At 48.9% G+C, this 12,538-nt stretch overlaps 1 protein-coding gene across 7 annotated transcripts; it reads left to right on the plus strand.

Moving 5' to 3' along the window:
- The first annotated feature begins 3,042 nt into the window (after window positions 1-3,042).
- Window positions 3,043-9,205, plus strand: MYCN (MYCN proto-oncogene, bHLH transcription factor). 7 transcript variants are annotated; one of them, XM_030490592.1, is made up of 3 exons: window positions 3,043-3,183; window positions 5,743-6,562; window positions 7,700-9,205. In XM_030490592.1, exons 2-3 carry the CDS (start codon window positions 5,845-5,847, stop codon window positions 8,296-8,298), a joined length of 1,317 nt encoding a protein of 438 aa, XP_030346452.1. In that variant the 5' UTR covers window positions 3,043-3,183; window positions 5,743-5,844; the 3' UTR covers window positions 8,299-9,205. The 7 variants fall into 7 exon arrangements, with proteins under 7 accessions (XP_030346452.1, XP_030346456.1, XP_030346455.1 ...); XM_030490596.1 differs by lacking the exon at window positions 3,043-3,183 and adding an exon at window positions 3,918-4,251; XM_030490595.1 differs by lacking the exon at window positions 3,043-3,183 and adding an exon at window positions 4,264-4,473.
- Window positions 9,206-12,538: the final 3,333 nt, after the last annotated feature.

The raw sequence follows: 12,538 nt of genomic DNA on the forward strand, positions 1-12,538 counted from the left end.
GCAAGTCCCTTACCCTGTCTCAGCTGAATGAGGGTAAAACTAACACCACACTACCTTCAGGGAGAGCGTCAAGAGAAGTATTTTACATTATTCACACTCAGCAGCTACACAGCAGTAAACAGTACAGCTACCTAAGAAGTTTAATGAAAGGTATGCTGGAATAAATCCTCTCCTCTGAATCTGGAAGCTTTTGAAACTGTTAACTTTAATAGCTACCTCCAAATATTTAACCCACCTGAAAATGTTACTACTGCTAATAGGTAGTGTATCAGGTCCTCGCTTAAGACAAAGAAATAAAAATCCCAGGTCTATGAGTGTTCACATTTAGTCCTTTCTAGCCCTACACAGAAAGTTTCACATGTTGTTTCTGCTCGTTGAGACAGAACACGGATAAATCATTCCAATTCTGTCATGCTTTTGCCAAGTGCACTCAGAACACACACCTCCTCCCCATCCGATTAAGGAAACCCTTTATAAACCTTCTTTACAATTTAACATGGAGTCGTGAGAGTATATACACTACTTCTGACTAGCAAAGAAAACTCAGAAATGTACTAAGGTTTGGGTGCCTCTGAGGAAGATAACTGCACACGCATCAAGTAATACTGTCTTGTTTCTTTTGATCTTGGTAGTTGCAGGCTGTAAGGGCAAAAGAGAGATATGTGTGGCCACAGAAATTTGCCTTACACAGCATTCCTTAATGAATCAATAATGATGAAACGGAAAAAGTTCAGTAGCCCTGAACACCAGTAACTCATCCATGTATTAAGTCCAGGTGTGTATACCCAAGCTCTCAGCACAGTGCTTTGCCAGGCTCATTGTTAGGCCAAATTAAAAAACACAGGATCTACTTAGACTCTTACCAGTGTATACACAAAAGTATCTTTTAATCTTTTATACATCTTTTCCTACTTTTCCGGGTAGCAAATTTTTAACAATAACAATAAAAAATATTTACTACAAAACTGGTGTATATTGGGACCAAGTTATATATGTTTTGTATTAAAACGTCTTAATTCCCAATTTTTTTCAGTGAAATAACACAATAATAAATTCACAATAACTCCAAGTAATTTCAGGTTTCCATTTGCCTTGAGGCTTCTTAATATATGTCATTTCAGGGACAGAAGGGATCAGAGAAAAGAAAAGCAAATGTTGATAAAATAGCCTGAAGTAAGTGTCAGCACAAAGATTGGTGCAGTCCTGCCAAAGCTTTGCACAATGTTTTCTATGTCTTTCTCAACCGTACAAGACGAAGCAATAGATCTGGGGGTTTAACAAATCTTTTTACCTAAACAGAGTTAGTGCTCATAAACAGCAATGTTTCTCAGCATACTTCATTACATTTCCTGTTTAACAGGGGTTTTGGTTTTTGTTTGTCTGGGGGGTTTTTTTGGCAATGAAAATTACTTTAAACACTTTGTCTTGAATGTTACCCCTCATTAATGTTCTCATCCAGGGTACTACAAAAGATATCACACCCCACAGCAGAACTTCCATAGAAGCTGATAGCTTTATTTCCACACACGTACATATGAAACAAAAACTTAAAAAAGCTGCTGAGAAAATCTAGTTGATAATTTATAATGAATTAACAGTAAATCAGATAGCAGCCATGGTCCAAAGTATGGGCATATCAATATTTGCACGTATAAGTGCATTAAAGGAAATGTGAAAGACTGAAAGGATTACTTTAAAGGAGCAAATCTTACATAATTGTTTAATTTGAGGAAGGTCCTCGATTGATGAGTATAAATAAGTTGTTCACACATTCAGCAAGACACATACTAACTGTTCATGCCTCCTCACAAGCTGCAACCTGTTCAAGGCTACTGAAATGTGAGCGGAAAAAAATCCTAGCCACCCACGTCTTTTTCGTCCAGCCAAATAATCCAAACAGAAATTAATAAAGCTCAGGGCTTTCATAAAATCTCACATCTTCAAAGTACCGAGCATACATTAGCTAATCAATGAATTCCCCTGTCTTGAATCCAAAGTGCATCAGAGGAATGGAGGCCAAATCACAAACTTCAGGCAAGCCTGGCCCCACACATCTCTCCAGCTTGCTGCCATGGGGGCTGGCTGCATCCCCAGCAGAAGCTGGTCCAGCACTCCCTCTGCTTTATGGTGTGCTGCTCCTTCTCCAGCTGACTCCAGCCAGCTATTACCCCCCAGCCAAGTTTTAACTCCTAGCAGGCTATCTAGATGTCACTTTCAGCATGCCCTGCTTGAATCGTGCTTGCTCGGAAGCAGTGGTACAGAGGATTTGCCTTCCAAGCGCCCTTCCTGCTCCTTAGCAAAACTGCAATCAGCTACCTCCATGCTGAGGCAGGGAAGGTAGACAAGAGCGAGCTGAGGGAGCAGAGTCTAGGAGAAGCTCACTACCACGGCTGGGGCCGTTTCAAAGCAATTGTCACATTTCGTCAGCCAGCCCAACCTCCCCAGGCAGCACAGGGAGGCCAGCCACCGCCACCATGCCGCCTCCAGCAGCCCCGTGCCACAGGCCAGCCTGCTCGGAGGTGCCCAGCCAGCCCTGCTGCTGCCTTGGACACCAGCCAGCGCCAGGACCACACCAGGCACCGAGGCCACCTCAGGACACTGGAAGGTTGGTGAAACCTCCACACTTCGGCCACACAAGTGTGACACAGAGGCGAGAGGGGATCACCACATGGGAAAGGCAAGGCTTTCCGGCACAGCCGCACCAAAACTCCGCGGAGGGGACGAGGTGAAGGAGCCCACGGCCAACCCCTCCCGCCGTGAGGGCTTATTGCCCCCTCTCGGGAGGCGCCTCCCCCTCTTCAGACGCTGCCACCGAGCTCGTTTCCTCGCTCGCTCTCTCCCGGCCGTGTCTCCCACAGCCACCAGTTTCGAAGGCCGCGGGCTCGCCCCCACCGCCGTCCGAGGCGGGCCGGGAGGCGGCGCCCAGCCCGCGAAGCCCCCGCCGCCGCCGCACACAAAGCGGCCGCCCGCCGCCACCAGCCTTCCTGCGAGCGACGCCCAAGTCCCCGCCTCAACCTGCAGCCTATGAGCGAGTAGGCGCCGCCCCGCGCGGCGCCCGGATCGGGATCGGGATTGCACCCGCCGCCGCGCACTGCCGAGGACAGCGCCGCGCTCCCGTCTTGTCGCGTCGCGTCCCGTCCCGCGGCCGGCCCCGCCGCGGCGGGGAAAGGAGGCGAGAGAGCGGTGGGTGCCCCGCCGCCGGGGGGATGCGTGGGGGCGCCGGGCGAGCGCTGCGTCGCGCCGCCGCTCCCGCCGGCCCTCCGCAAGGTGTCGCCGTCGGCAGCGGAACGGCAGAGCCCCCGCAGTGTGGCTGTGCAGTGCCGCGGGACGGGCCGCGCCGTGCCGTGCCGTGCCGGGCGGCGGAGAGGGGGGCACGGGGGGCGCGGGCACGGCAGTCTGACGGGGCGGCCCCGGCGTGCAAGCGCGCGCGCCTGAGGGAAGTCGACGGCTGCAGGGTCATTCCTGCTAATTATTTACAAAGCCCCGAGTGGAAGCGACTCCCTCGCCCAGCCACTTCCTTTATGCCTCTCTTAATAATTATTTTTATGTTTTTATTGCCCCGTGTGTTTCCGCGGGAGATGGCGGCCGCGCGGTCACCGCTCTCCTGGAGGGGACGTTTCCCCCCGGGCTCAAGGGCCGGGCCGGCGCGGGGCGGGGGCGACACAAAAGGAGCGCGGCCGCGGCGGGCTCCACGGAGCGGGGCGGGGGGCAGCCCCGGCCCCCCGCGGCGGGCGGGCGGGCGCCCTCCTGTCCCGTCCTCTCTCCTCCCCGCCCTGGGCCGCGCGGGTTTGCACCGGGACCTCGGTGTGATGGCCGAGAATAAAGAGCGAATAGGGCTTTTGGCGCCAAATGCCAGGCACCTCCCTGCTTGTATGGAAATCAGGGGGTGGGGTTAGCCGCGCTCGCTGGCCGCTGGGTTTTTTTTAAGGCTCCCGTCCCCGGGTGTGTCAGCTTTATTCCCTCTCCCGGCCTTTTTTTTTTTTTTTTCTTTTTTTAATGCCTTTTGGGGGTGTTAATAATATCCAGCAGCTTCAAAGCGCGCCAGTGACAGTCATCTGTCTGCAAGCACGGGGTGAATGCGGAGGCTCGGGCCAGCCGCGGGGGCCGGGCGGGCTGACGCTCAGGAAAGTGCAACATACAAGATCATCTGCCTTTTTTTTTTTTTATTGCCTTTTCTCCCCCCCCCCCCCCTTCACCCCTCCCTCCCGCCACTCCTCCCCCTTTGCAACACCTACCACCATCACCAAGGAGGTAAGAAGAGGAAGCTGCAGGGTCTGGGCTGCAGGACAAAACCCCAATCAAATAAATACAATTCCCCATCGCGTTCGAGTTGCCGGACTGGGGAGGATGGGAAGGGGAAGGAGGCGCAGGGGCACTGCGGCGCGCGAATGGGGTGTTCAGTGAGCAGAAGAAAATCCTGGAGGATATTTGTGTTTTGTTTTGGAACTGTCGCGTTGAGATCGCCTCTGTTCTGTAGGTGCCTCTTTACTGCTTTGCATTTTAACCGGTTTAATGTATTTCACGAGTAGAAAAATGTACAATAACTGGCGGCGCTCAGGGGGCGGGGCAGGGAGCGCAGCTGAGCCGGGCTCGTTTCTGAGCATTTCATCATAAGGCTTTTAATGGATTTTTTTTCCCTCCCTTTTTGGTCTCCCGTTCAGCGTCAGCTGTTGTGAACCCAGCAGAACCCTCTCCGTTCGCTGTACCGTAACCGAGCGGAAGGGAGACGCTGAATGTCTTTTTCGGGCTTTCAGTTATTTTTATTTTTTTAATGTCTGATGCAACTGAGGTCTCGGAGGAGGAATGGGGCTGTGGTTGAGTGCCCGTGGCTAGCGAAGGGGTCCGGCCGAGGTAGGGGCAAGCAGCGTGTGTGCAGCGGCGGCGAGGGGGCTGGGGAGCTGGGGTTGTGCGGGAGCTGCGAGTGCACGGAGCGGCAGAACACGCAAAGTTGTTCTTGCAGCTTTCCCGCTGCTCTTGTCTGGCACTGGGAAAAGGGCGAGAAAAACTTCCCGTACCTTCTGGGCAATTCAGGAGGCTTTGTTGGTGGCGCCGGGCTGGTTTTAATGCATTTTTGTGCGTGAGATTATTACATAAGGTTGATAATTTCTGTTGCTGCTGGATTTCCCCTCCTCCTCCTCTCCCCTCCCCCCCCCCCCCCCTTGTGTTTTGTGCGGATTTCTCTGGCTCTCTTTGAGTGAATGAACTGGCGATTTGCGAAGTTGCAAAGAGCCCCTCCGCCCCCTTTTTTGCATCCTTCCCTCTCCCCTTTGCACCGCTCCGTAGACGACAAAAGGAGTAAACTTCCTCCACTTTAGCTAGCATATTAAGAGAGCTCTCTGGAGAGATTACGGTATCAAAGCCTCGCATCTGCCTGCAGTTACTCCGCCGTTCTGAGCGTCTGCAGCAGCTCGGGGAGAGCAGGCGAGTGCTATGCGCGGCAGGAAGCCCAGAGGGGCTCCGCACCCCGGGGTACCCAGCGGTTCCCCGCGGCCGGGCTTGCGGCCGGACGGGGTGGCGGGAAGCCCCGGTTGCGGGAACGCTCCCTGACTGCCGTGCTCCGAGTGTCTTAAGCCGGGAGGAAAGGTGTGTGAGAGGCGGTTTTAACTCAACTTGCAAAAGGCTCCCCCTTTCTTGCTGTTAATGACGGGATTATTTTTTTCCCTCCGGTTAAGAGGGAGTCACATTCGTGTCTGTCTGTTCCTTCGTGTTTTAATTTTTTGTATTTTTGTATTTTTGGTTTAGTTTCAGGTCTTGGGAGAACCGCTCTTCCTTTGGTGGAAATACCGGTAAAACCTGTCTCTGAAACCATTACCCGACCCAAGGATCAGCAAGGATAGACCCGTAATGCCAGGAATGGTCAGTAAAAATCCAGACCTCGAGTTCGACTCTTTGCAGCCCTGTTTCTACCCGGACGAAGATGATTTTTATTTGTGCGGGCCGGACTCCGCTCCCCCTGGGGAGGACATCTGGAAAAAGTTTGAGCTGCTGCCCACCCCTCCGCTGTCTCCCAGCCGGGCCGGGCTCCAGGAGCAACCCCCGGGGGGGGGCCCGGGGCCGTGGGGAGGGGCGGCCGTGGGTGGCTGCCGTCCCGCCGACCCCCTGGACTGGGCGTCCGAGCTGCTCCTGCTGCCACCCGAGGCCGACCTGTGGGGCGGCTCGGACGCCGGGGACTTCTTCGAGACGGGCCTCGGCGTGACCAACAACCTCAACTCCATCATCATCCAGGACTGCATGTGGAGCGGCTTCTCCGCCCGCGAGAAGCTGGAGCGGGCAGTCAGCGAGAAGCTGCAGGGCAAAGCGCCCGCTGCCGCCCCGCCGCCGCCCTCGGGGGCCGCCGCCGCCAGCGGCCGCTCAGAGCTGGGCGGCGCCGTGCCCGAGTGCGTGGACCCGGCCGTGGTCTTCCCCTTCCCCGTCAACAAGCGGGAGGCGGCGGCCGGTCGCGCCGCGGCGGTGGCGGTGGCAGCGGCGGGCGGCGGGGCTCCGCGGGGCGGCCGCCCTCCACGCCCCGCCGGGGACAGCCGAGCCAGCAGCAGCTCCGGAGACGATACCCTCAGTGACTCGGGTAAGCGCCCGCGTACGCGACCGGCCCGTCCCCGGGGCGGAGACGGGAGGGATGGGGGTGGTGGCGCTGCCTCCGCGTTGCGCCCCGATTCGGCCCCCGCCAGCGGCACCGCCGTGCAGGGCTGGGCCGGACGGGGCGGGGCGGCCGGCAGGCGGCAGCAGGCTAGCCGGCAGCCGAGGGGCCTGGCGGGCGGGCCTCCGGGGGCGGTGGGCCCGGGGCAGGCGGGTGCCGCGCCCCTGACCAAGCGGCAGCAGCGCCGTGGGGCTGCGGGCCGCGCGGGGCTGCCTTGCGTCCTCCTGCCCCTGGGGCGGCCGCCCTCCCCCCGCCAGCGGCCGTGCCGGAGCGAGGTGGGGCTGTTGGTCAGAGCGGGTTGCTACTGTCACCCGGGGGACGTGTGTGCCCTTAGACGGGATTTGGGAAGGTTGGAGCAGGCTAGTGAGACCTTAGTGTTTGCATTGACAGACCCTGAAATGCCCCAGATCTGCTGTGCGTGTGTGCAGAGAAGCCCACTTGGGCTGAAACGCAGTTTCGCGTGTCTAGATGAGCTGGTCCATATGACCATATCGCCATAAACTTCGTGATCCGTCCCGGTTTCAAAGCCTGCTGTCCCTTTAATGTTGGGTTTGACAGCTTTGGGTGAGGAAGCACTTCCAACAGCTGTCTTCTTGGCAGTGCACCAAGCGCCGGCTTAAAGGGTCCCCGGCTGGAGCAGCTTCACCTTCTGCCTCAGAACAAACCCAGCGATTGTTTCGTTTTCCGGCTGCTTTTCTAGCAAGCAGGGGCTGTGTTGTGGCACGGGACATGCCTTTCGTACCACTGCAGTACAATTCCATCCACAATACATACATTCTTCCTAAAAACACCTTTCTGCTCCTGCAGTTATGTGGGTGGTAGCCCCACTTTGAAAATTCAGTGTTCTTGGTAAACTTGCAGGAAACACTGTTCTTCAGTCATTTCATGTATATTGCATACTTTCCCAGATCTATATTTGACTACAGATGATGGGCACGCCCTGTTTTTTCCATCAGTTACTGCATTCCTCCTTTTACTGTACATATTTTGTCAATAAATACATCTGGGTTGATACTTGTTGGGAGTATTTTCTGTGAGAATAACGTTTTTTTCTGTTACCAAAAGATGATGAAGATGAGGAGGAAGAGGATGAAGAAGAAGAAATAGATGTTGTGACAGTGGAGAAAAGACGCTCCTCCTCCAACAAGGCTGTTACCACCCTTACTATTACAGTGCGTCCTAAAAATACCACTTTTCCATCAGTCAGGACACAGCAGAATGAACTGATTTTAAAGCGTTGCGCACCAATTCACCAGCAGCATAATTATGCCGCTCCTTCTCCATACATGGAGAGTGAAGAGGCTCCACCACAGAAAAAGTTAAAAACCGAGGTGCCCCGTCCAGTAAAACCCACGATCCCACCAAAGTCTAAGAGTTCAAGTCCTCGAAACTCTGATTCAGAGGATAGTGAACGTCGACGTAACCATAACATCCTGGAGCGTCAGCGACGTAATGATCTACGGTCAAGTTTCCTCACATTAAGGGACCATGTTCCAGAACTGGTTAAAAATGAGAAAGCTGCAAAAGTTGTGATCTTGAAAAAAGCCACTGAATATGTTCATTCCCTTCAGGCAGAGGAGCAGAAGTTATTGCTAGAAAAGGAAAAATTGCAAGCCAGACAAGAACAATTGCTAAAGAAAATAGAATACAAGCGGACTTGCTAAACTGTTTTTTGTTTTGTTTTGTTTTGGCTGACCAGGACAGTCGCTGCCACTTTGCACATTTTTGATTCTTTAAAAAAAATTGTGTTTTTTGACGTTAAGAATGTTGGTTTTACTTTCAATCCAGTCCCTGAAGTAATCGACAAACTATATTATCCGGGTACGGAGCAAATGGATGTTCTTGCAAGGAGTTTATTGCAAGACTACCAAACAACAATGGACTGCCTTTGCTTTTCCTCTTAAGAACTGTAGATGGTGGGGATTTTTTTTTTTTAATTGTTGTGAGCATTTGGAGCTGCTGATGACATCTAGTTGAGTTTTAAAATGTTCATTCCTAAGTTTAATGGTGCTTATGTTCTAACAGATGTTACTTTAGGGGTTGGCATTTTGTGCCCCCGTGGGAATTTTCTGTAAATACCATCTACACACTTGCCTTTTGTACATGTCTTGGGTTATGAGAGGTGGCTTTTGCTACCAGTATTAGACTGGAAGTTCATACCTAAGTACTGTAATACCTCAATGTTTGAGGAGCATGTTTTTGTATACAAATATATTGTTAATCTCTGTTATGTACTGTACTAATTCTTACATTGCCTGTATACTTTAGTATGATGCTGATACATAACTAAATTTGATACTTATATTTTCGTATGAAAATGAGTTGTGAAAGTTTTGAGTAGATATTACTTTATCACTTTTTTGAACTAAGAAACTTTTGTAAAGAAATTTACTATATATGCCTTTTCCTAGCCTGTTTCTTCCAGTTAATGTATTTGTTAATGTTTGGTGCATAGAACTGGGTAACTGCAAAGTTCTGTGTTTAATTTCTTCCAACGATGTACATTTAGTGCTGCGTCTTATAGCACTTTGAAATACCTCATGTTTATGAAAATAAATAGCAATTACATGATGTGCCATTTACTATTTTTCTTTTAAATGAAGTTCTAAATAAAGTCCTTAACTTTGCAATGTTCATGAAATACAAAAACATGGTCCCACATCCTGGGCACTTAAACTGTCTAGCTATAGGTGATGCTGTATGAAAAGTCAGCTAGGCAGGACATTCCCATTTCTGGTTATAAAGTAATTGTAGTAAGAATGATTTTCATATTCCTTCATACTTCAGATGGCTCTTGTGATGTCAGGATCATCCCAGAGGACTGAACATATCACAGCCAATGGAAAGACTTGTGTATCTTGTGAAGACATCTGGACTATCTATTGTATGCAAAGAGGGATCCAAAACATGGCTAGCATCCTTCTGCTGTAAGTCACTGTCCTCAGTGTTGTAGACAGGTGGAGAAGTAAATGAGGGAGGTACACTTGATGCAGTGCAAAAAATGAAATATTTGTAGTAAACAAACATCTTCACTGCTGTTCTTATTTCCATTATAAAAGCTTATCCTTAAAGCAGTCCATCATTGCATAGGAGAATTAATGTTCTTCTTTGTAGCTGAAGGTCCTGTTTGTTACTGCTTGTTCTAAGTTAGTAAAATTAAAAATCCTGGAGAGGGTGCAGAACTATGAAGCATGCGTCAAAGGAACAATGAAACTTAGCAGGTGGTTATCTCTCAAGAGGTGTGATGGCATTTGTTGTGACCGAAGCAAGAGATGTCAGTGTGAAACATTTGGTCATCTGGGTAAGCTCCTGGAGACCAAGGATTTGTTTTATTTTCTAGTCTGTAAAGGTATTTCTGATACGGTCTTTTCCGCACACTGAGCCTGAAAAAGTATGGATTAATGACCAAATGGCCAGTAATTAGTTTAAAGATCAACATGCAAGGAGCTAGCTTGGAACATCTGCCCCTACTTTAGCCACAAAGGAAGTAGCTTGCCTGGTGATGGAGGTACAGAACGTCTCATATTTGCTATGGAAGTAGCAAGAGTGTGCAAAATCACCGTACTAGTGAATGTGCCATATGTCCATGACCTCCAGTAGCTTTTTGGTGGACCCATAACTGTTGTGTTCATGGGCTCCAGCCAGCTTCTGTACCAAGAACACTGAGAATTGTACCTACTACTATTTCAGTGCAATAAATCCAGATCCTCGAGGTGCACAAATTGGTGTAACAATTCAGCTAGGCCTACGCAAGTTTATGCCATGTGAAGAATTGGCTGGAATAGACGTAATAGCTTTGTCCTGGTTTTGGCTAGGATAGAGTTAATTTTCTTCTTAATAATCTAAATTCAGACTTGACCACAATCATTCCATAAATAGAATTTTTGTTTTAATTCTTTTGATGTGGACTTGATCATACTTCTTCCACTTTCCCAGTACAGTAAAAAAGAAAAAAACCACTAGAAGACAAGGCCTAAGCAGAGACAATTGGTGTGGATAATCACAGGGTACATTTAATTTTACTAGCTATAACAATAATATTTTTAAACCCCATTTCATTAGCAGATTTTATTGCACTGTTGTGCTGTTTTCAAACAAGGTGCAAGTCACATGAGTCTTCTTGAAGGAGAAAGAAAGCAAAATTGAACAGATTCCCTTCCCTTCCCTGGGTCAGATCAGGTTGCTCAGGGTCACACACAGCCAAGGTTTGATCATCCCCAAGGGTGGAGATTCCACAGCCCCCTCGGACAACACATTTCATTTTTTGACTGCCGTGACGGGGACAAATTTCTCTACTAGCTGTTCGGAATTTCCCTTGTAACCCCTGTCCATTGCCTCCTGTCTTGTGTTTAACCTCCCAGAAGAGTCTGGCTCCCATCTTCTCTGTGACCTCCCATTAGGTAGTTGAAGACAGCAATTACTTCTTTCTCTTCTGGAGACAACCCAGTTCTGTCATGTATTGTTGTGGTGTTCAAGCGTTTAGAGTATAACAAAGGTGTCAAATACTCAGGTTTGTTTGGATATTCAACACAAATCCCATCTGAAAGCCTCTCTCAGTGTGGGAGACTTGGCCTGATGCTTTTGAATTCGGTGATAAACATCCAGCTGCTCACAATGGAGATAGAATCTGGCCCCACAGGGTTCAGAAATGCTCCCACATACTGTACTGTTTGCTGCTATAGGCTCTGCTACCAGTAATTTGGCGTAGTCTTTTTTTTCTTCTTCTTCTTTGAAAGAACTTTCAGGAGTTAATAGCTTTATTTTCATGTTGTTGCTGTAGGGAGCAAGTTATCAAGGACAAATGTTTTTGTAAACAAAAATATCAGTTGTAGGATGTTATTGTTACAATTGTTAAGTGGATTCTTTTGTATTTACACCATAAAAGAACTGAGAGGTGTAGGAAAGATAGCTTTTGAAAAGAAGAGGTAAACAACTCATTTAGTAATATTTTCTGAAGAATCAGTACCCTGAAGCGTCCATAGAGAAGGACATAGAGACACAGCCATCAACAGTAGCAAAAAGTCCTTCTGCATTCATATGAAGAATCCACGGGACTCAGTCAAATAAGGAATTAAGACACTATTCCTTTTTTTTTTTTTTTTTTTTTTAATTATAAATACCTACATTTGCATAAGAAAAACAAACATCTGTCTGGAGAATCTGTTAGAAAATGTGGCACGTAGCTAATAACTGCTCATTAAAAAGCGGGTATTACCGATTCCTGAAGGGAAAACTGAATTAGATTGATCGCAATCTTATCTGATCTGTTGTAAAAATTCCCAAGTTCTTCATGAAAGACTGAATCTGCTTACAAAAATCAGATGCTTTCCTCCCAAATCATATATACCAGAGGATGGTCTCCTTCCACTTCTCTGTTTATTTTCTTAAACATACCACTAAGAACACAAGGGAGTTGAAACACCAAAATGAAATTATTCCTCCATAAACTAGTGTAAGTAAAACACCAGAGGGAGACCTTAAAAAGGTGAAATGTGTTAATGATGTCATTACCACTAGGTCACCTGTTGCCATGAGTGTGAAGGAAAGTGCATTTCTCAAACCCCAAGCTGCTGTTATAGCAACTTATCACCAGGTCTCGGCAGGACTGCTTGACATTTCATGATGTGACTAATTTGCACAGGGCACATTTGCTCCTCCTAAGTATACTGATATACCAAGCTTGAATAAAATGCCTTTAAAAGGATCCCATTCTTAAGCCTGCATTTCCTGGCTTGTGGCTGATTTAAATCAGAAGATTTAATTTTATTTAGTTTTAAGTGCGAGATCATGATTTTAATGGCTTTCTAATGTACCATTATGTTATCACACTCTCAGCAAATGCTTCACGATTTATACCTGGGTTCCTTTATTTTCCTTGTGTCCATTTCCCCTTTCCTTTTTTCC

Source organism: Strigops habroptila, chromosome 6 (genome assembly GCF_004027225.2).
Source record: "Strigops habroptila isolate Jane chromosome 6, bStrHab1.2.pri, whole genome shotgun sequence".
NCBI classification, from domain to species: Eukaryota; Metazoa; Chordata; class Aves; order Psittaciformes; family Psittacidae; genus Strigops; species Strigops habroptila.

Coding starts and splice junctions, on each gene's coding strand:
- MYCN (XM_030490592.1), top strand. CDS start 5,845: ATGCCAGGAATGGTCAGTAAAAATCCAGACCTCGAGTTCGACTCTTTG. Junction 6,563..7,699: donor CGATACCCTCAGTGACTCGG/GTAAGCGCCCGC, acceptor TGTTACCAAAAG/ATGATGAAGATGAGGAGGAA.